We start from the raw sequence: 24,435 nt of genomic DNA, 5'->3' as shown, positions 1-24,435 counted from the left end.
TTCACCTTCGTCGTTTGCCACTCGTGCAAAGTCGTACTGACAAACTACTGCGCCTACGAATACGCATCGATTTAAAATTAAGAAAATATAATAATATTATAGGAACAAAGAGATACGGGAAATTAAGAACAAATAATTTTTTAATGGGAATATAATAATGCGATGTACAGTATTGTTTTTTTTCTTTCGACTGATTTTCAACTATCTTTACAGCGTCTCGCGTATTACAGGTATAAACCAATTTCTTGATTTCTATAATTCCGCAGCAGTCTTAGATATACCTATTATGCATATACTTTAATATACGTATTATGTAATAACTAAATAATTCACTGTATGTCATGTGGACGTTCGACTTTGTTGTATTTAAATTTGGCTGTTCTATGGGAAAAATGATAAGTATAATTACGAGGGTGAAGAATAATTCAACTATTAGGAAGGATCATACAAATGGGATAAGATTATGCAATATTTAGGTTCGCGCTAAATATACATTTACAATTTCGCTGGTGTATATGCGTTGGTGATTTTGAAGAAGAAAAAGAACAAAAACCTAAAACCCAGAATATTTATTCCAAGTTTAGATATTCGGTCGTGGATATTAATTGATCAAATAATACATAATATGTCTTAAGTGAATATTAACATGCAATTAACTTCTGTTTCCCTTAGCAAAAAACTTTGAAAAATATTCTGTTTCCGGATTCTTCTGTGTTAAAACAGTGTTTTATGATGTACGAAGAAAGTGAAAATTAACGCGGACACGAGCCCGTCATGCCAAATAAAATCTTACCTCTATTTCCTATTCAGTTTCAATACACGTATCTACTGATGATAAGACTAAAAGCGTCATGTGAAAGTTGAAAAGGTTTCATTTCTTGCACGTGTCTTTTTTCCGGTAGTTGAGCAGATGAGTAAATTTGAATGTTTGTTATTAAAAGAAATTTTCGTTTAATTTCAGCTTTTCACGTATATTCGGCTTAGATTTTTTTAATCAGACTAACGACCTGACGATAAGCAAAAAAAAGTGTCGGACAGAATAAGTAGCCAGTCACGTAATTTTAAACACGAGAAAATGAATTTTTTGTCGAACTGAAAAAATTGCGCAAACTCACCATAAGCCTTGCTTGTAACATTAAATTCGTGGTCATTACAAATGATCGTAAGTAATGATTTACGCTTTGAGTAATACTAAATTCTACGACAGAGTATTCGATGGTAGATCTATCATTCCGCACATTTAGTATTAAAGCAAAGCAAAAGTATTGGTTCGCCTCACCGACTATAAATTACGTAGATCAAATCATTTTGCGAAATACATATAATTATAAGATTTAGTTATCATCGACCAATAGTATACTTATACTGCACAATGGTAGTAACATAGTAATAGTAGTATGTATAATAATACTTATCACAGTAAGAATTTTGAGTGCTGTGTTCGTCACGCTCGTTACTAAACTAAACTAGACTAAGCTAAATATTTAAACTAGACTGAACCATTTCACACGATGCTCCTGTATAAAGTCACTAAAATAAATCCACTATGGTTTTCATATTCACACATTTTCCGAGTCACAATAATGCAGATTTCAGCGTGTCTGCTGCGCATTCTTACAGATACATCAATGTGACCTACTAATAATGGATATAATACATTCTCAATAGCAATCAGAGAGAGGGATTAAAATAGGGGAATATATGTGTATATATATATATATATGCGTTTGATCGACATTTGGATGACGAGTGAGAGTATTTACGAGTGAAAAAATTTATGCTTGGGTAGTAAGAATAGAATACATAAATAATGAAATATGGTCTTTGAATATATCGAAGATATATGTAATAGTGAATTATTGAAATAAAGTTCTTTTCTGGGTACACGCAGGTAAAATCTCAGTCCTGGTACAATTGCAGGGATGAGTTTCTCTTTTTATCTCTTGACTCACCACTGAAACAGCGATTTGAAACTGGTACACTTTGAAAGTATATCTTCGAATAACCAAGGTTTTTACCGGGATTTCTTTATGGGAGTATCATAAAAAAAAAAAATTCAATCATTTGAAGCTTGATTGTAGTCAAGTCAAGACATTGGAAATCGTAGTCTCTAATTATTAAAAAAAAATCTTTCTGCTCCGAACTTCACTGTTTGTAATTAATCTAACTTCGAAGACACATTTTCTGCAGAGTATCCATTTTCAAACTGCCAATACACCCTTTTATTTCAGTAAGATAGGAAGTTTGAAAACGTTAATCTGTTAGAGCACTAAGATGCGTGTTTACGATTCCGTCAGTACCCCTTAATAAAGGTAATTTTATGACCTAGATTACTTACAAGTTAAAACTTGGCTATTTACTCGAATTTTTTCTACTTATTTTACTGGAGTTCTCTCTAATGTAACTGTATCTTCATGTCATTTGGTATGTGTCACGATAGAGGATTTTTCGCGACAATTCCGATAGGTACTGGTACAATTGTCAATCCTATTGTCTACGGAGTTAAGGAAACACAAGACAAAGAGAAACTAAACAAAAACAAAGTAAAACAGCAATTGACAAGGTATTTCCGTGCTTTCGAGATGCATCTTGGCTGTTTGATAATTCAGTTTCATCTAACGCGGTCCAAAAGAAGAGATGCTGCCAATTCCACATCGTACTCAGTCTGTTTTAATGCTCCTTCGCACTGCGGTCTGTCAGCTAGACCCAGTCTGAAAACAGAAAAATTGTTACCTAGTGGGTGAAGTTGAAAAGGATTCAATTTTTAAGTAGTTTATCTGTATAATTATTCCTATTAGCAACTAAATATATTGTACGTACCTAACAAGAGATTCGATCTTGGCTTGTCGATCTTTGATGATTTGTTTAGCAGCTTGATTCGTGTCCCATCCGGTGGCTTGTAAAGCGGCGAGAACTTCCGTCTGGGCGACGTCCCCAGTTTCCTTTTGTACTTTCATGATTTTACTGGCCCTAAATTCGTCGTTCAAGGACATGACGAGCTGTTGGGAAGCGCCTGTTAGCGGTGGGCTGATTCCTGATGGATAAGCCGAAACGGAAGGTGCGAGCTGAGTATTGATGACAGTCTCGTTTAGCTGAGGCAGCAAAGTTCGCGCCGTCGACAGTTGCTGCGAGGGCATCGTCGGCCCCGCCTGAGAGATTCTCGTCGGTGTAAACTGCATGAGATTCGGACTTCCGGTCTGATTGCCGACCACATTCGAGTTGTGCCTGCCTGGCGAATACTGCGGGTATCCGTTCTGCAGCGGTTTCATAGGGCTGTTCCACGTTGTGGCGGAGTAAGCTGGTGGCGGATTGTAGCTGATAGGCTGTTTCAAACTGAGACTAAAATCGCAGGGATGATCCTGGGCGGGATATGCCCGCGGCAGCGTCTGGTTATAGCGATAACCAGGCTGTGCAGAACCAGCAGCAGCGGCGTGTCCTTGAACATGTGCACTGTCGTGATTTGAGCTCGTCGCTTGGCCGGTGGTACCGCTCGACGACGTCTGGTTGCTGTTGTGATAATTCCTCAATATGTTCTGCTGTACCGTTTTGTTGTACAGAGTGTTGAACTCGCTCTGTGAGAGCTGATCGAGATTGGGGACAGTTTGTTTCAGCTCGGCGTAGACCTGTTCGGATAGTATGGCTCCCGAAGCCGTTGCCGCGGGCCGTGGCAAAGTTGAGGACCTGATCGCGGCGCTCTGCATATTGGAATGTAGGTCATTCTGTGCTTGGCTAACGTTGTGCTGTTCGGCGTTCTGACTGGACAGTTGCAAGTTAACGTTTTGCTGCTGGAAGTAGTTGTGATGATTGGAAGTGAGCAGATTCTGCTGTTGCGGATTGCTTTGATTGGAGTTTGAATGAGTCGGTTGGACAGAATGCGCGTTTTCGAGGTTACTCATTCGCCCGTGATTGAATCCGCCGGCCACCGGAACCACCTGAAGCAGATTCGAACCAGCCTGCGAAGTGCCTTGCGCCAATTGTGACTGAGACTGGGTAAAATTTGGCTGTTGAAATTGCTGGGAATGAGTCTGGTGCCAAATCTGTCCAACAATAGCGTCCGTTGTTGCCTCGACCATCTGGGAATGATGACCCAGTTGGCTCCTAGGCCTCTGAACATTGGTGCTCTTTAGTTGCCACGAATTTTGAACTTTGGTAGGCAAGTTGGCTGCGGCAATGCGCTGCTCGCTTTGGGGAGATCTCGGTTTCGTGGACGCCGGTGGGGGCTGGAGAAGAGGAATAGCAGAATTCTCTTCCCTGAGTTTGTTCAGAGAAGCGTATTGCGCGATGGACGTGTTAACCGCGTGACTAGAATTAGTATTTTTGCAGGCCTCTTTTTCGCCCAGGTGTTTTTCAAGCTCAACTAAAAACGCTGGGTCCAATTTTTTGGGAGATGATTGACCTCTCGCATCTATGCTTAACTCGTTCAAACTCTGGGCAAGATCGTGATTCGATTTTGGCTTCGGCGGAGCTTCATAAGGACCGAGAGACGGTGGTGTTGGGGGAGGTGGAACAGCGACGCTGAGACTACGTTCGGCCACATTTGCGTAGGTTTGACTCGTGCCGCCTCGTAGATCCTCGGGCCAGCTGGAGAGACTTGATGGTGTGGGACTGAGCTTATCGATTTCGCTGTAATAATCACCGTTGGCGCCATCGCCGTTCTCGGCCGAGTCTACGTTCACATTTAAATTGGTATTTCCGCTTCTGATGTCCTTGTTCAAACTCAAGGAATATTGTTCTATTCCCATGCCAGCGGATTTCGCTTCGTTTTTGAATTGGCTTGCTCCGGCAGTGTCCTCGTCATTCTGAACATTCCCGTAGGTTTGCTGTGTTTTTACTACAGAATGATTTGCCAAATCCGGAGTAACGTGGCTGTAGTATCGAGAGTGTGGCGGATTCATGAACACAAGTGACGTGTCAAACGGATCAGGTTGAGTGGCCTCTACGCCGCCAGGAAAATTAGCATAAGTTCTGGGGTCATCGCTTTGCCAGTATTCTTGCGATTGCTGAGCCGTTGCATCGATTATAGGTTCGTCTAGTATATTGACAACTCTTCTACACGTTGTATCAGGCTGTACTGTGCCACTCGCATTGGCCAGTTCTTCCGGTGTCAGATCGATCAGTCGTGCCTCTTGATTAACACCGGTAACAACCATGCCGCTATTTTTCGCTGGACTGGATCTCAAGTCATTTTGCAGTTTGGTATAGTTGAATTGTTTTCTAGATCTCGGTGTTCCGTACTGAAATCTTTTTTTTGTCTGACTCTCAACACCCGTTACATCTATAATGTCAGGTGGCTCCATAGGATTCCTTAAGTAGACGTCGTCGATGAAGACGGGACTAGGGTGAAAAATGGAAAAAGAATGTTTGTTTTCTCATTGTTTTTCTTATTATTTCCATAACAAACAATCTCAGTGACAAGATTACTCACTGAATGAACAAATCAAAATAATATCAAATCTCTTACCTGCCCCACGATTTTCCAAACGGCGCACCGTGGCCGGTATGAATGAACGAATTTTCAAGCGGTTTGCTGATGTCTTCGGCTTGTTTCCGCCTCATCGGATCAACGAGGCAGCGTGGGAAGAGGGCGACTTGGAAGGTGCGTTGGTTCTGTCCTTTCCACCAATAATTCTCTGGCCTTCCGTCGATTATGACAATCTGATCGCCTTGTTCGATGGTCATTTTCTCGGTGTCCTCAAAGCGGCTCAGGGCTTTCATGACCGAAGGTACCATACCGGTCAGGGCCTCTTTCAGAGTGGAAAAAGTCGGTCTCTCCGCGGGATCTCTGGCCCAGCAGCGTAGCATTAGCTGGAACATGGGGGGCGGACAAGCGTCCGGTTCGTGCAACCTTTCTCCTTCCCTGTCGATCTTCCTGAGGATTTCCGAACCGTTTAATCCAATCCATGGTTCCTCGCCGAAAGTCAGCATCTCCCACAAAGTAACGCCAAACATCCAGACATCCGACGCATGACTGAATTGTCTCGCCTTCAGAGACTCTGGGGCACACCATGGAAATGGGACCTTTTTATGCTCCGTCATGACGTAACAGTCCTCCTGCTGAGGCAGAGCTCTCATAAGGCCAAAGTCGCCGATTTTAACTTTGTCAACGGAGCTCAAGAGCACATTTCGGCAGGCCAGATCACGGTGGAGGAATCGCTTAGTCTCCAAATAGGCCATTCCTGTTGCCACCTGCAACGCGTAGTTGCAAAGAGTGAGGACAGACATATGGCCACACTGCTTGCGCAGATAGTCCAAAAGGGCTCCGAGCGCTGCCAGCTCCGTCACCATCATCATTGGCTGGGATAAAACAACTCCATACAATCTGAAGAAGAGGAAGTAGAAGAAGATAAGGATATCAAATGTTCATGATATTATATTCTGTTCTATTCAGTCTTAACAAAACATCTCCTTTCAAGCAACTTGCTGCAGCTTTACCTGTGATAATATTCTCAAACAAATTCCATAACTCCGTGGGTCTTCAGAATATTTGCGAGAGTTAGATGACTGAGAAAATCAATTTTCTCTTAAACATGCTGCAAACTATACCTGATCAAATTGTGATGATCCAGAGTATGCATGGCTTGAACCTCAGAGACAAAGTCCTCAAAAACACTGGGTTGGGTGAGTGCATCAGCTTTGAGAACCTTGACTGCGACAGGAAGAGTTCTGCCGTTGGGAGAGGTCCATTCTCCTCGTCTGACAACACCGAAACTTCCGTCGCCTAATTTTATAGAAAGAGTAACGTCCTTCTCTTGAATGAGGCAAGTTAACGTTGCGGGACTGTCCAGCGCCTGTGATGTTCGTTTACTACTTTTTGTGCTTTTTATCTTCGTTATCAAGCTTTTCTTCCATTGATTTGCTCGACGCTTCTTCACTGCGTCCATTAACCGTCTTATCCCTGGCTTACCCAATCCAATTTTCTCCAGATCTTCCGGCTGCACATAGTCAAAGTGGTGCAATCGAGTCACCTGAAGATCGTCTCTGATCCGAGTGAAAAATTGCGTCAGCTGAACGTCGTGCAACAGTTCGTGGAGCCACTCAGTTCCTTCTTCGTCAGCCATTGTTTATATTTAGGTAACGCATCTAGAGCATGACGAAATTATATTACAGAATTGTGCGTTTAGACATGTACGATTTTGTGTAGTTAAATTTTTCCTTATTGTAGCGCAGCAATAAACATTAAAGGTCTAGTTGTTTTACAAACTGCATTATCGACCAAGTGACACACACGTGCGAGTAGATTTCACAAGCTGAATTCTAAATGTTTCAGCTTTTGTGCAAAGGTGAAATCACAGCTAAACTATTCTTGCCGTTATTTTCTAGGGCGTGAGATAGCGCTGGGTAACTGAGGAGGAAAGGCAACGGAGTTGCATACAGTTGAAATTTGTTTGCACGCGAGTAACGGTAGCCATGTTGATTTGATTTTAAAATTCGCCGAATATCGGTGACTAAATGTTCTCCGCCCCTTACCGCAGATGATAAAATATCAATCCTGTTCAGGAAAATGAGAAACTAATGGTTAAATGGTTAGTTAGCAAAGGCTTTTGAACAAAAGAAGATGGAATAGCTCTGTTTCGCAATCAAAAGTTCTGTTTCTTTGACGAGATTTCTCACGGTATTATTTCAATTTGAAAGAGCACTCGCGAAAAACCGAATACGAAATGCTGACCTTGTCTTGTAACAGTAGGTATTCAAACAATATTTACGTGTATTTCACAAGGCATGTCAACGACATGTCACAATGTTCAATCTAACTTTAAATTCACACGTACGTTGAGACGATGAGTGTGCGTGGTTGGCTAAACCACTTACCGCGGGACAAATTTTTCATCGAATCATACGGAAAGTCCGTTCAATCTGTAGCAAAAAAGATGGAAAAGTCCATGTAATAATAATACGGAGGAATCTGACTAATTTCGAATGAAGCCGAGGAATGTGCGGGGATGGAAAAGTATAACATGAAAAAACGAATTGTATAATTAAGACGTTAAAGCATGTATAACGCACAACCACGCGACACATACCTATGCATGCGATTGCGTACATACGAGGGAATGTTTACGACTCATATATGTTACGACTGCACAACGCCGTCGCAACAGTTGAACGACAAGAGTGACGTTTGCGTGTAAACAGCTCGATGAAGAGACAACACCTCTCTTTAATCGCAAAACATGTAACAAGTAATGCATAACGATCAGCGGTCATACGATACCCACTCACCTATAGCAATGAATTCGTGAGGTGTAGAGTCGCGCGTGCGGAGGTCGAGTGTCAAGAGGCATGCTAGCAGCAGCCAGGGTAGGGACTTTTTGGCGGCTCTGCGTTTCCTCGAGGGTAATAAAATTGGCAGCGGTATTCCGGGGTGTCGAACAACGACAGGTTGTTCATCCTCGGAGCGTCGATCCAGATACCGAGAAGTCCATAATTAGCGCACAATCTTGCGATTAGCGAATTTCGCCATCGACGCGGAGGAAGTTGTTTTTACGTGTAATGCGTGGCGCGTCTATGAGTTACGAGCGTAACGTATAACGTAGCAGCCGTTCGAGCTACTTTCACCGCACCGATTTTCCCGCAGACGAAGTTCGTCTCCTCAAGTGCAGCATGAACGGCCAAAACGCGACAAAACCGAGCGCTGCTTGCACTCGGCTCTTTGATCACTCCGAGAGCCACCGAGCACCCACGATGCCGTTGCCATTTATCGTTTCTAGCTTTACACAAGAAGCACGCAGCTACGCGTAACTGGCACCGACGTCTCAACCCCAACTATTTCACATCCAACCTCTCGACGACACACGCACGCGGACTTTATTATACATGCAGTCGAATGACCGGCCGTTATCATCACACAAAGGAAACTTTTTTATCACTCCATTGATTCAAATGTGCGTTAGGGTCAACCGGACATGTGACTATCGCTATAGTATCGTGTGATACAGTGTAGTACGTACGTACACACACACATACGTGTATACATGCGTCAATGGGCTAGATTACCTTCACGCACAGTTGTCACAGATGGACTCTCTGCTCCGAGGAGCAGCGAAGTCAGACTAACCTAACATTGAAGCAGGTTGTCAAACCATCGCCAAGTTAGCGCCACCTCATAGTTCGATTAGTAGTGCCACTTTGCGGCGTTTTTTGTAACTACGATTTGTGATGCATCGGTAGTTACGTAAGTTACCGCTACGATTTTGTAGCGTTGTCGTCGTTACTTTCTTTTCAAATAGACATCGACTACGGTATTAGAATGTAAGTGAAAGGATTACTTTTTGAGAGATAATTATAGATACTTGAATTACAAATTATTGGATTTCTATTTATGCGTTCCCTCATACCTGCGTGATGGTAAACAGAAATGACTGGACAATTCGAAATTCTTCATACCTATATCGAGATTCGAATGAAATCGGTTTGAAAAGGAGAATTCGTTTTGTAACCGAAATAGAATTCTTTTTGAAATCTCGTGAAAATACGAATTAACCATTCCTATGAGTTTTTTTTTTAGGTATACATCGTAACGCGAACTTGAATTCTATCAGATTGATTTAAGAAGTGTTTGAGTAACTATAATATAGAGACCATAATATTTTACACGTTCCAAAGAACTGAGATCTGAGACTTGAAATATGCTCGACGTCACTGCTATATGCACATAAACAGAATGGATCACAGGAGCGAGTATAATTGGAGGTCATCTAGATTCTGAGAAAGAAGGTCAAGGAATAATAGTTGATGCCTACGTATTTACTATTCTAGATATTCATGATTGACCTACTCGTATTTTGTCAGAAAATAGCTCACAAAAGATTTGACAGATTCAATATTCTTCTTTTGCAATATGAGAGAGCAATTGTTTTTTAATAATCGATATACGACAGCTCAATATGGGCGATGCATTCAGCCGACGACAGTAGTTTTGTATGAATTCATCACGAAGTTAGTATTACTTCGTGGAGTTCATTTACACCACTCACCAATACACGTTTATCGATTCAATTAAACGGACATACAACTGTTCTGTTACTTGATATTCAGAACTACACAAAGTTGACGCCGCTCTATGTCACCAGTTCAATTTCTGATCGACAAGACTATATCATACCTTTCTAAACATCGAGAAAAGTGCAGGCTTATCAAAACCAGATACTATTATGTGTTATTTTTCAATCACTCGGAGTCAATTCCAGTTTTAAAGATTGTCGCCGAATAAATCTGAAAAAAATTTAATGAAAATTTGGAAATAAGTCATATATGTAAGATGGAAAAAGTAGTCTCACATAACGATAATACTTATAAAAATTTCGGATGCGATTTGTCAGAGTATACCAACTCCTAGGATTTCAAAATTCTTTCATTTGAACTTGATCCAAAGATATTGTTTACCGATTGATGGCCTAAAAGTCGAAAAACAAGCAAAAGTGGTACAGAATATAAACCGCGCAGTACCTCATTCTACTAGTTGCTCCAATTTTTTCCTTTACCTAATATTGCGTGACATTTTTTTAAAAGTATGTACTGAGGTATCGTTTCCATGTAAAATAATAAAGACATATGGACTAACCTTCGTGTATTTTTAAACTAATAAGTACAATTGGTCAAGACTACTGCGTCTTTGACTGATTGCGAGAAAAAGTTTTAGATCGTGATTCCACTCACAAGTTTTTACCATCTCCAAAATAATATGATTTTGCGGTTTAGAATATAGACATGAGTACACTGTTGTAATATGCCTAATAAAGTGAGCAATTTATTAATATTTGTATTAAATATTATAGATATAAGTGAAAATTTCTACAACTTCGGTCATTTTTGTACTTTTTCGTACAAAATTGTAAATATATTTTTTTATAGAAAATATTAGATATTTATAATTTTCCGTACAAAATTAAAGAATATTGTAGATTTTTTTCGATAATACAATGAATTTTTATGAAAATTCACATTTATTTACGAACAACTATGCATCTATACAATTTTGAACGAAAAACTTGCTCGGTCCGAATTTTCTTAAAAATTCTCAGAAATTTCTAGAAATCATTTTCACAAGGGCTGTTAGGCTACATTATAAAAAATAGTAGTGCAACTGGTGCAGACGATTGTAAACAAGTATTGCATTTCAAGAACAGTGTTTTAACCACATCAAACTGCAGTTTTGACAATTCTTGTAACTAGCAGATATCTAGAGGATATTACTAGCACTGCAATCACGTGCTGTTCATTTGCAAAATATCTTTCAAAATGCTGTTATTTCTCTTGAAAGAGAGGCTTATACAGGTGCAGCCATGCTCGGTCTTCACGCGCAATACCCAGTCAATCACGACACTCATCAAATCACTGCTCACCCGAGTAAAAGGATTAATGGATCGGTAAAAACATTTTCCTCGGTAAGTTAAGAATTAAATGAGGACCTGACAATTTCAACATAATTTATTACAATCAAAGAGAATCATTCTGCAATATTAGCCACGGAATTTAGGAAAAATGAGGGTACCCATTCGAACAGAGAAATTTGACAAACAGTTCAAAGCGCAGATTTTACCTTTTCAAATGAACAGTAGAGGATGCATGTTCAAATCTATGTCAAGTTACGTGGGGATATTTGAAATTACACAATTTCAGACATCGCCCTGCAGGCCTGTAGTACAACCCCGATTGTGAGAGACGCAGTGGGCTTTAATTCCTCGGGTCGAACTGGAAGCATTAAAAAATTCCCAACGCATCAACCCCTTTCGAGGATTTGGTCGTGAGTGATAGGGCGAGGTGCGTCGATCTGCATCGCAGCCTGTGATAGATAGACTCGTCGGTGACGATCCTCGGGGGGTCCCGGCAGAGCGCAGGCGTGTTATCGACCTGCGGAGTGTCAGCCTAGATGCAGGATACTGGATTACTGGGGCCGACGAATAGCCTCGGGGCTGGATCGCGCCGTACCGTGAAGGTGCGGCAAGGCGCGGCGCGGCGCGGAGAGGCAAGGCGAGGTACGCGTGACACGGAACGTCGAACGCGCAACAAGCCGTCCGCTACGACAAACCGTTTCGCGGCGTCTCGTCGTCTCGAATCAGTCCGTCCCGACGCCCGCCGCCGTCGGTATATCGCCGTCGATCGCCTCGCGCCTCGACGTCTGCACCTGCAGGTGCAGCAACCAGGAAGCCGCGGATCGACTCGAGAAGGACCGGGGATCACCTGCCGTCCATGAAATCCCCCCGAAACCGTCGCTAGCGGCTCCGCTCTACGCGTCGTCATTGCTTCAATCCTCGCGCCGAATACCCCGGCTTCTCACCCAGAAATCGAGGCCTACGCAACGGGGGGGCCGCCCTTCGCCCCCCCGAAGATGGGACCGATCCTCCATGAGCGCTGAGCCGGCGGTCCCTTGGCTTCCGACTTCTTTTGCGCACCCCCGCCCCCACCCCAACCCTCGCCGTCACCCCCACCTCCGATCCCCGCCGGGTGCAACACGTAACCAACGGATTTTCAAGGCCACGTATGGAGTTTGCCCGACGATTACTGAAATGCAGGCTATTCCGCGAAGCTTTTATACCGAATTTAAACCGTGCGGTTTTACCGCATCTTTGCAAAGGACGGAAGTTTCTCGCACTCATGCAGCGGAAGGTGATCGTGATACCGCAACACGTGAGCCATTGACTGAGAAAGAAATTTACAGCGAGGTCCCAATCTACATACCGACCAGTGATTCTGTACTCTGTGGTAATTGGCGGGAAATTTGAAAATTTCTTTTCTTGGCTCGGTGTTTTCAACGGATACGTGACTCGACGGATTCTGTGTATCGTTGTTCGAATTGACCAATCAGGTTTTGGCGAACGCGGTTTTTTAAGGTGACCGTTATCTCGAAGCATTTATCCGTGGATAATAGCAGTCGTTTTCCCTCTATAATTTCTGCGTAGTTTTCGTTTCGGCTTCTTTGCGAGTTCTCCTCGTTATTTTCGGAGACAGCCGAGAGTCGGGAGAGCTGGGCTTCCGAGTGATCAGAGGCGATGTGCTAACGCTCCGTTGCACGCAGCGCGCTCAACTAGCCCCTCGTAGATAAACTGGTCCAGCGAAGCGTACAGCGGCGGCGGTTCGGAGCTGAAACGCGGAATCGGCGGGGCGAGGGCGAGAGGGTGAGAGGGTGAGAGGGTGAGAGGGCGAGGGCGAGGTGGTAGGGAAAACCCGAGGGCGCTGCGACGGCGTTGCGTCCCCACCGGCCCCGTGGATCCGCGGACCAAAGTCTCGCTTTCCCGCCTAGTTCAGAAGTGCGCCTTCCGAGAATCGTGCCGCGGCGAGCCGACATGAAGACTGACGGCAACAACGGCTACCTCAGGACCAACGTCGTCCCCGAGGACAGCGAGCTCCTTCCAGCTTCCGTCGGACACCAGGGACCGGCTTCCGGTGTACCGCTTCAGGTGGGATTACGACCAATCGTCTCTAAAATATCCACGTGACCGAAGAGCTGTTACAACACGTAATTAAGAGTGTCGACTCGGCGTAGAATCGAGGGTTTTACGCATGTAGGACAGGGAGCTTTTTTAGACACAAAAAGACGCGCAAACAATTGTTTTTTCTTGGAATTCGGCCAGGAAATTGATTCATATTTTTGGATCCTAGAACTGTTTCAACAACTTGTGTTTTTGTTTGTTGCCCATTTATCTATTTTTGAAAATAATATCTTAACCAGTTCGACATTATTGGATTCCGAATCATTGCGGATAAATTTTATTTCCTGAAGTTGATAGAAAATTTCTACTAAAATGGGTATAGTTTCAATTATAACAGTTCAAATATCGTTGATATTACAAGTAACTGTTTAGTGTAATTTTACGGATATTGCAAAATTAAATCTGGACGTTAACATGTTACGAACTCTTTTCAGTCAAATAAGACCTTGACATCAATTTATTGTTGAACCATAAAATTGTCATGCAATAGTTACAAGAAAGTACAGTTCGAGTGACATTAATGAAAAAGAATAGTATCGCATACTAAATTTTCTGGTTACAATGATGAAACCTATTTTCATTTTGTACTCAGTCCTGCATTTTTTGGTAATATGGTAATGACCTGAAAATAGTTACGGACGATATAACGAGCAAAACTATAAATTTCTCTTTCGGTGAACCGTCGAGAAGTCCGACGATGTGACTCAATTTTGCTGCAGAGGTCTACGTTATACAAAAGCAAAAATCAATCTCTAACCACAGATTTCGCTATTGGTTTGAGTTTGAACCGTTAAATAGCAATTATATATTTTCTTTACATCGCAATTACGAGTGACCAAGTGATTTCGGTATGGTCGGGCAACCAACTACACTTGTAGGCTTGGCGAATTCAGAAATTTAGTATCGCAAATAGTCTTATAAGCGAATTATATATAGCTGCCGTTTGAAGGTCCGCGCCAAAATTTTTCTTACAGTTCACGGTCAGGCGAAACGATTTTGTTCCTTGACCTTTGTCCCTAGCGTATTTAATTTCCAGTGAGGTTGAACTTAGTAACGTTACTGTAACGTTGCATGTTTAGGAAACATTGTCCGTACCTTGGCACCATTAGGATTGCCTGAAATTTTTAGTCAAGCACAGTAAACAACACATAGTCATAACTTGATAAGCCAACTTCTCCAAAGTAATTCTAAAATTGTATAATAATGAAAATTTTTCTCATGTCTCGTTCCGTTAACACTGCTAACCTTCAACCTCGTAATTTATCCAGGTGACAATCGGCCCTCGAGGAGTCGCAGCAGCCAGCATAACTCATCACGGTGGAAGCAATATTCAGGGTTCGATTGGCGGTGGTGGAGTTCCAAGAGGAAGAAGTCATGTGTCCTTGAACAGGCAGCGACTGCTCGGTGTGTTGGCCTTCACTCTCGTCGCAAGTTGCTTGCTCACTCTTCTGCTCCTCGGTCTGAATACGTCGCGTGAATGCGATCAGGAAATAGGTGAGCTTCGCACAATTTGGAAAAAGGCCATACTTATTACCCTGAGTGAGCGTTACGTGAGCACGCACAGAGAAATCTAGTTTCGGTTACTACACAGTCCGTAACTATCTTCATTTTTTATTATGAACGAAGAATATGGTTCTGGGTAAAAAATGAAAACCGGATTTACAGCTGTAACCAGACAATCTGGTATTTGTTGCACTATTCTCTTTGATCATTGGTATTTCTTGGTACATTTTTGAATAAATTGATGTCGAGGTCCCATTTCAGTGAAAAAATATAGAAAAACTAAAAGTACAGATTTAACTTAACGATAACCAGAAAATATGGGTATTGACAACTATTGCAATGACACTTGATAGTTACTTATATCAAGCCTTTTTGCTAATTCGAACGATATTCAAAGCGTTTACTGTCAAAATTTATGTAACTAGATTTTTCTAGTAACTATAACCAATGAAGTTATTTTGCCTGTTTTTCGGCCTTCTGTAGCCGTACCATTTCTTCTCGAGTTCCCCAATGTTAGACGTGATTTGATATTGTAGAGAAGGGAGCGAAGGAGAGTGACGGAAGGAAAAGGGACCGAGCTTGGATAGTTTTTAACTAAACAGCAGAGCGTTTTTTCCCAGCCGTGACGCGATATTCCCACAGAGACAGAGGAAACTTGGTAGAATTTACATTTCCCCTAGCGGTAGAGAGTGTTAGGCACATGCCTCGGTATCTCGTTCTCTTTTCTATCTAGCCGTCAGGCCGATGGAAACTTTGAATCAAGTTTTCTCGAGTACATGTACAACTCTCGGCTAACTTTCCTCATTCCCAACTCGGCAGAAAGTTATACGTCCACTCGGCCAACAGGCAACGGTAGCTAGATTCTGTACAGTTTCGAGCCCCCGCCCGCCATTTCCCCAGAATTACAGAACTATAGATTTCCTTTCAATGTGGTATAAGACTTTCCGGAGCTAGAAAAAGAAAGAAAAATACTCTCACTTTCAAAATGGAGTCTTTGACAGTAGGCGAAAGTCGAAATTAATATTTCACACGGACGAAAAATATCGATCGAATTTAGCGGGGCATAAAATGAACAAGCTAATAAGGTTTAACTACGGTATTACCGAGTTAAGTAAAAACTTTTGAATTAGTTGAAAGGGCTTAGAGTGGATTGTAGGCTTTTAATTTTATCGGAGCTCGGAAGTTTGTTATAAGAGTTTGAAGATCAAGTGGAGTTAATTATTTTTTCTACCGAATATTTACTCCGCCTAACTAGCGAATTTTCCCTGTTTCGCACTTCCCTCTGCTTTGGCGTGGGCACTTAATTAAATAATTACTTAATTTTCCGGGCAGCGGTGGCTGCGGGGTGTAAGGGTGGAGCGGAATAAATTATCCTTGATAAACTTGTGACAAGTTGGACAACTGAAAATATACACACCTTATACCTGTACCTCTACCTGCGGAAATATACATACATGCCAACCACGAGTAACAACTGTCGTTTCCAAGCGCGCCTGTCGCTTTTACATGATACAATTAGCCATTGTCGTAACGATGAGCTTCGCGAAGCGAGTAAATTCCAGTAAATTCTCCCCCTGATTATAGCGGTACAAAATTTCAAGTTGATGTAACATGCAAGGAAAATCAATACATTGGTTTTTGTTAATTTTTTTTTTTTCTTCTTTTCTCTTTTAAAGGGAATGTATCAAAATTCAGGTAATCCGTGTGCACCGCGGTGCCGGTAAAATATCACTGTTCTCTTTTTATGCAGCGTGTAAATTAATATTCATTCTAATCCACAGTGCCCAAGGTGTGCATGACCGAGGAGTGCGTGCGAACAGGTAAGCAACAGTTGATACCCTCGATCCATAAATTCAAGCATCATAGGTACGACAGAGGCAATTTATTTTCTTATTATCATTGTACGTTATATGAGTTTCAAGCTTAGAACTCGATGAACTCGTTGAGTAGAAATAAGTATTATACTTAAAGTGTATTAAGACATTTTGGGGGTGGGGGGGATTTTTCAACTACAGAAACTTAATAGCATTTTAAAATAATAATCAGTTTAAAATCTCACTCTCGTAGTTTAGTGTGATTAAAGTAAAAACGATTGATCATATAAATCATCCACTACGTGTTTATTCCGTTTATAATGCTGTCGTGTCGTTCTTATCCTACCGTTAATAAATTTTCTATACCATCCGACAGCCACTGATAATTATATTGCGTAGATCGTAAATTTCGAATCATAAATCATGAGGCCACACGAATATATCCGTGACTTTGAGGAAGATATTGGCCTCACCTCCAAGTCTTATTTCAGGAATTTTTCGGTTCGGTGCTCAAGGCTGTCGTGGCTGATATCGTTCTAAGATTAGATTAAGAAGATGAGGATTGAAGATTGCGAATCTCGAACAGATCTCTGTGAACAGATCGCGAGCCGCGTCTCGTATAATTGCATCTCCGCGAGCTTTAATAACAGGGCCTCTTATTGCCACTCGCCGCATCGTTACTGCACGGCGTATTAGATTAGCCGAGCCCATCCGCAAGGGCGTTAATATCATCCTCCACCGTTGCAATTACGGGGAGCAGCGCCCGTACCGTTCGTAAATTGTTATTAAATAACGAGATTGAGCAGCCGCGCGAGAGAGTTTGAATTAAGAAATTACCCGCCAAAATGAATTGTCACCCCGAAGCTCAAAGCACCGTCCTCGTTTTTCCCCAGCCGCCAGCCTCCTCTCGGCGATGGATCAAACCGCAGCGCCATGCGTGGACTTTTTCCAATACGCCTGCGGCACTTGGAATCGCCTTCACGTCATTCCCGAGGATCGCAGCTCGATAAGCACCTTCGAAGTGCTCGCTGACCAACTCCAGGTCATCCTTAAACGAGTCCTCGAAGAGCCGCCGAACGAAGACGACAACGCCGCAACCCTGAAGGCCAAAATGTTCTACAAGTCCTGCGTCGATATCCGTGGGTGAAATATATCGATAATTATAACGATTTCTCATAAAATATTATACCTTAAGAAGATGCTGTACAGTCAGTCCTTACCGACTGAGTAAAATTTCACTTTACGCATCACTGACGCAAAGAAGCTCTGAGTAGCACCATTCTACATGCAATACCGAATAAAAATATCGCAACAAAGTTTTTTTTACACAATACTAATGCCGGGAAATATATTCCTGCAATCGAATAACCACTAATTGCAGGCTTCGATGATAGTGAAAATAAGTGATATTCGACTCGGTCGGTAAAGACTGATTGTGGCATACTCTTAATGCGTGAGGTAAACATTTTTTATACGACTTTCCCCAGCTCGAATACGAGAGATCGGTGATGCTCCGCTCAGGACGACCCTTCGGGGACTCGGGGGGTGGCCGGCAGTCGAGGGTGCCTCCTGGATCCCTCCGCCGTATCCGGTCGAGGTCCTGTTGGGCCGCCTTCGTGGCGAGTACAACGAGGGAGTGCTTCTGGAGCAGTGGGTCGGACCCGACGACAAGAACTCCTCCGCGAACATCCTCCAGGTGCGCCACCAAAGTAAGACCTTAGTCGATGACCTAAGGTTTCAGCTGATCGGCCGCCCTTCGCAGACTCCTCCAGTTCTCATATAAACGTTCAACTTTTTAACTTCTGATACCTAGAATAATTACGGTTGCGCCGAGGCCACTTTATCGATATTAATGGGAATCACGATTCTTGTGCGATTTGATACATTTGCTTGTACGCATTATCATTTGGGTATAAATTTGAATTAAAATAGCCGCAGTACCTAGTGACCGTCGCACTTTGGGCTGAACTCTGACCTCTGAATCAATGTCTCTGGATAGGTGCCTGCAGGCCTAGGTAATATTTGAAATGGTTTCACTTTAAATATCGCTTACCTGAAATCCAAAACGTTATGTCGCATGTTCCCGATGAACGAAATCTTTAGAAATATTTTCAACTTTATATTTCAAATGGATTTATTCAGCCCTGAGATCTGCAGGTGCATCTTGGAGTTGTCCCCATGTCTAGAGTGAAATATCACAGGAATGGGTAGACAGTGTAGGCATTCTTTCAGCTGGATCAGATGCAGCTGGCTCTTCCAAGCCGCGACTATTACTTGAAGGCCAGCAGCCAGGCTGAGCTGAAGGCCTACCACCGTTACATGACGAACGTCGCAATCCTCCTCGGAGCAAATCCAGAGACTGCGGCGGCAGAATTCGACCAAGTAATCGTCCTCGAGAAGCAGCTTGCTAACGTAAGAAACGGCATGGGGATTCGCTCGTAAAGAAACCTTCAAGGAGAAGAGAAAAGAATAATATGTAACGTTATTTCCTGTCCACACAGGCGTCGCTTCCGGAAGCTGACAGACACGATACCTCCGCAATTTATCGAAAGCTGACTCTCCGCCAGCTCCAAGAGGAAGTCCCTCAGCTGAACTGGCATGTCTATCTAACGGCCTTTCTGACCGCTCCGATAACGGAGGATGAGCCCGTCGTTACGTACGCGATGCCCTACTTCGTCCAGATGGGCCGCATCCTTGAAAACACCGACCAGAGGTCTGCAGTTGTCGAATCAACAGTTGATCAAGAGCCTTGTCTAACAATTGTTTTCTCTAACGCGTAACTTCCTACGTTCAGGACCCTCCACAACTATGTCCTTTGGCGCCTGGTCATGTCGATAATGCCGCACATGATCGACGACTACCAACAGAAGCGAGTAGAGTTTCGTAAAATCCTCCTGGGAATCCTGAGCGAGCGGAACCGCTGGTCTCAGTGCGTTGAATGGACAAACAAGAAGCTGGGTATGGCAGTTGGCGCACTATTCATCCGGGACAACTTCAACCACGAGAGCAAGGTGGGATGGAGAATGGTCGGATAGAAGTTCGGATAGTAAAAGTTTTCAAACAACACGCGTCTTTTGCAGGAGACCGCGCTGGAGATGATTCACACTATCAGAGAGGCCTTCAACGAACTTCTGGCTGAGAATCATTGGATGGACGACGAGACGAGGGCCGTGGCGAAGAGCAAGGCCGATTCGATGAACGAGCGTATCGGGTATCCAGAGTTCCTCAAGGACTCGGTTGAGCTTTCGAAGGAATACGTCATGGTGAGAATTTGTTGTACAAAGTGGGGTTCGTTGATCGTCCAAGTCCGATTATATTATACTTCTACGAACGTTGCAGCTCAACATCACGGACCATCGTTTCCTTGAGAACATACTGGCGGTTCTGAAGTACGACGCGTACCACAATCTACAGAAGTTGAGGCAGCCGGTAGACAAGGACAAATGGTCGACCGAACCGGCGGTTGTCAACGCTTTCTACAACCCCAACAAAAACGACATAGGTTTGTAGATATATGAAAGGTGTATAACACACATTGACTTAGCGGTATTATTATGATCAATAATATTGCGTGTTTACTTGCACGCGTATGATGTTACAGTATTTCCCGCGGGTATACTACAGCCGTTATTCTATTCGCAACACTTTCCCAAGTCCCTAAATTACGGCGGTATCGGTGTCGTCATCGGGCACGAGATCACCCACGGTTTCGACGACAAGGGGCGCCAGTTCGACAAGGACGGTAACATGATGCAGTGGTGGAACAATGCCACTATCAAGGCATTTCGCGAACGCGCGCAGTGTATAGTTGACCAGTATTCCCGCTACAGACTTCAGGAAATTGACCTTTACGTAAACGGCCGGATGACTCAGGGCGAGAACATCGCCGATAACGGTGGTCTCAAGCAGTCCTTTAGGGTAAATATATCTCGCAGGGTAGACATGTCGATTTTGAACACCTTGGTGTACCGTATATGGCCATCGATTCATCCATTTTTGGCGATATACGTTACATGTACCTTAGGGTGATCCTTGAAAAGGTAATTTTTGAACTTCGACCGGATCACCGTCTAAATCGGTTTCACATGATTAAAAAATAATCATCAACACTTTTAGGGGCAGATGAAATCTACCGAACGGATTTAGATGAAATTTGGTAAAGGGGAGTTTTTTTGGATCGGTGATTAGTAATCTCAACTCAGAAATTGAACATTTAAACTGGCAGATCCAATATGGTGAACCAAAACGTAGGGTAAGGCTACGGGTCTAGAGTTGAGATAGAAATCTGAAAAATGAGGGAATTATTTTTGAATTACGTGGAGCCGACTTGGTGGACGAACCGGTCGAAATTCAAAAATTACTTTTTCAAATAATCGAGTGTTGAAAAGTTCCATTTAATATTTACCGTAAGACATGTGTTTTCTGATCAATCCAATAACTCGATCCATTTGCAGCATCAGAAGCAATCGAATTAGCCACAAAAATACAGTCAATCACTGATGACGTAATAAAATGAGATTTGTTCAAAAAGTTTGAACGTTTAACGTATAATATTCTCGACTTCTTTACGCTCGAAAATATTTTTCCCAACCGTCGAAACTAATCTCTCCATTCTGCAATCCATTCTCTGACAATAATGAACATTCATTTTGCAGGCTTACAAAAAGTGGGTTTCCATTCACGGAGAGGAGCCGCTGTTGCCAGGTGTGAATTTGACGCACGATCAGCTGTTCTTTTTAAATTATGCCCAGATTTGGTGCGGCTCGATGCGCCCGGAGGACGCATTGACAAAGATCCGTAGCAGCGTGCATTCGCCGGGTCCGGTGCGGGTTTTGGGCCCACTTTCTAACAGCCAGGATTTTGCGCGTGCCTTCAACTGCTCACCGGGCTCGCCGATGAACCCGACTCACAAATGCAGCGTCTGGTGAGCGGGACGCTAAACTGCAGGAATGAGTTGCAAACGTATTTTGAAAAACGTGGACGCGCTGCTGATCCCTATAATTCGCATCGCGGAGCGTACAAAAAAAACCGATTCTGTACGGTGAGAAATGGCGAATGATAAAAAAAAAATTTCCACACTGAAGGGGCGGATGAAAGATATACATACCTTAACAAAATCTGGAGAAGAATGACCAGTGTGACGTATTGAATAACAGACGCCTGAAGTCTAGTCCAAAGTAATTGTTTCATTGTCTTTTGTCACTGTGAATTACTTTCATCTTCTCTGGTTTTCTTTTGGACTAGTCAATTGGGTGATCGTGTGTAAATAACATGGATCTTCGAAAGCTCCGTTAGTCCGATAATGGAGGGACAGTGATAAAAAAAAAAAGGAAGACCGTCTATCTGTAAAATTACACATAAGTTACCGGCCATTCTTTGTCAATTTAATAATACAACTTTTCAATCATCACTCGGTGAATTTCGATTCACAACCAGTACTCTTTCCTTAAAATTGGTCTGGCTGGAGAGATCGGTAGATATAACGTATTGCCGAATGTATAATAAGAAAAAAAGCTGTTCAACGTGACAGATTTTTTTTTTTACTACGGCAAAGATTTACGAATATTTATGTACTTATATTGATATGATGTATGCTAATGCCACCAAATAATCATTTGATGATCTCAGCTATATAATTTTATACTTTGCTTGTGTTTCAGTCGAGTGATTGTAATCATTATACACGGATTGTCCACCTTTCTTTCTTCACCTGTAATTACAAGTTATGTATTCGTATAATCGTATTCATTATTGCGATATTCCATACGGTTATCTTACTTGCTGCAGTTGGAACAGAACGAAGAACTAGGCGACACTTCGTGGATATGGATAATTGAATCGTAACTTTTTTACAATTGATTCGATTCCCGCATTGTATATTTATGTGTAAATATATGTAGCCGTACGTTCCGTACCCATAGTGCATAAAGTCTACCTTATAAAATTTAATTTCACGTACTAGGATACGTAATATGATAACGATGATATAGTTCATTGGATATTTTTATGAAGCCTAACTTGTAAACTAATATACATAAATGTATATTCAAAAACTGCACTTACGGCTGTAAAAAAATTCGTAGCATTGAATTGTTCAAGCGCATGATATCTTTCACAATCAACTTGCCTACATCCGTAAAAATCCTGACAATATTTCAACAATTTGTTCCCTAAACACTGAACCATCTCACGAAACCCTGGCAATATCATTCCGTGTCTTTTACCAGGTTTTCGGACCCTGCGTAAAAAAGGAATATAAAAAAAAAAAAATATTGATTAAAACGTTATATAATCACTGATTGCACAAAGCGGTGAATTTTATCTTCCTACAGCAGAGATACTTACCTGTCAGATGTACATTGTGCTTGATTCGATCGAGGAAATCTTATTTTTTGGGGAACGTGGGAATTTAAAATATACGTATAAACCTGTGCGATGTGTAAAATATGTATGTACATACATATACGGCATACGCAGAGAGATATATGCATATGAAGAATGCCCGTTGGCAATGTGTATTTGTTGAAAGATTTAATCTAATATTGGAACATATCATCCATACATGGCATGGTTCATGCTGATCTTGCGTTTTGTGTAATATAAAAAAAAAAAAGGAAAAAAAAAACATGGTGGAAATAAAAATAATATACAACAGACAATAGGATTCGTTTCACCTTATGTGTACGCATGTATACGCGTAGTGTACCTACATCTTCACCGCACGCTGCAACCTACATTAATATCCATATAAAAATGTGATTTAGTCAAAAATTTGTACATATTGCACGGTCCAATAAGAATTAATTAATTAATTAATTATTAACAATTAAGATTATTAATGTTATTAATAATAATTAATAATAATAATGATAATATAACATGAGGAGAGTAACTTGGTCAACTACGTCACTTAAATACACGAAATAAAAAATCATCAAAATAACGTATCATGCATAATAATAATAATAACAACAACAATAATAATAATGATAATGATAATAAAAAATAAAAATAATAATATTAATCGTAATAATACAGTCAGAGCAGCTTATTGTACTCCTTTTCGTTAAATGGGTCATATTGGTCAAAGCGATAGGGTCTTATCTACAGCCGTTGATGGAACGCGCAGCGGGCATGGCTAATGCTTAAGCCAACCTCTGTTTATAATGTACAGAGACAGAAATTAGCTTTCGAATATTTACGTATGTAAGTCTCATTGTCAGCAAGTGTGTGACCGAATTGTGTTGAAATAATTATATTTTCTGTGACGTTACACGGTGGAGCGAAATTGTGGGACATAACGTGGATGTTATTGTTATTAGGATTTGTTTCTTCTTCTTATTCTTCTTTTCATTCTAACCGAAACTTGCGCGAAGTCATCATCTCGAACGTACAATTTGATTTTGTTTTTTTTTTTCGTCCAGCTGATCATTCAATTCACATAATCGTATTCGCCCTAATTTCAGTCAACGGAAACGAATGTCAATCGTCGAGATTAGATTATACGGTTTATTTCACTTTGCGCACGTACGTAGACGGCAGGTTTTCTTCTTCTTCTTCTTCTTCTTTCTTTCTTTCGTTCTTATTAGACCGGTTGGAAACGAAAAACGTGACGCGAGATTAAAGCCAGTAGTGGTGGTATTGCGTATGGATCTTCGGTGAATGATTAAATAATTATTATTTTAACA

At 42.0% G+C, this 24,435-nt stretch overlaps 2 protein-coding genes across 4 annotated transcripts; one reads left to right on the top strand and one right to left on the bottom strand.

Annotated features, from left to right (window-relative positions):
• Positions 1-122: 122 nt before the first annotated feature.
• LOC124305444 (activated Cdc42 kinase Ack) lies at positions 123-17,678 on the bottom strand. 3 transcript variants are annotated; one of them, XM_046764900.1, is made up of 5 exons: positions 17,585-17,678; positions 6,544-7,080; positions 5,462-6,319; positions 2,821-5,334; positions 123-2,711 (listed from the first exon to the last, which is right to left on the bottom strand). In XM_046764900.1, the coding sequence occupies exons 2-5, from the start codon at positions 7,056-7,058 to the stop codon at positions 2,612-2,614; spliced, it is 3,987 nt and encodes a 1,328-aa protein (XP_046620856.1). In that variant the 5' UTR covers positions 7,059-7,080; positions 17,585-17,678; the 3' UTR covers positions 123-2,611. The 3 variants fall into 3 exon arrangements, with proteins under 3 accessions (XP_046620856.1, XP_046620857.1, XP_046620855.1); XM_046764901.1 differs by lacking the exon at positions 17,585-17,678 and adding an exon at positions 8,221-9,055 and having other exon boundaries at positions 123-1,517; positions 2,916-5,334; XM_046764899.1 differs by lacking the exon at positions 17,585-17,678 and adding an exon at positions 8,221-9,054.
• Positions 11,820-24,435, top strand: LOC124305445 (neprilysin-1). The gene is made up of 12 exons (XM_046764902.1): positions 11,820-13,397; positions 14,699-14,924; positions 16,715-16,753; positions 17,641-17,886; positions 18,235-18,443; positions 18,980-19,159; positions 19,249-19,460; positions 19,542-19,758; positions 19,828-20,010; positions 20,087-20,249; positions 20,349-20,665; positions 21,403-24,435. Exons 1-12 carry the CDS (start codon positions 13,284-13,286, stop codon positions 21,673-21,675), a joined length of 2,379 nt encoding a protein of 792 aa, XP_046620858.1. The 5' UTR covers positions 11,820-13,283; the 3' UTR covers positions 21,676-24,435.

The sequence above is a fragment of the Neodiprion virginianus genome, chromosome 5 (assembly GCF_021901495.1).
Source record: "Neodiprion virginianus isolate iyNeoVirg1 chromosome 5, iyNeoVirg1.1, whole genome shotgun sequence".
NCBI classification, from domain to species: domain Eukaryota; kingdom Metazoa; phylum Arthropoda; class Insecta; order Hymenoptera; family Diprionidae; genus Neodiprion; species Neodiprion virginianus.
Note: the sequence above shows the minus strand (reverse complement) of the source record. Positions and strands in the feature narration are given on the sequence as shown.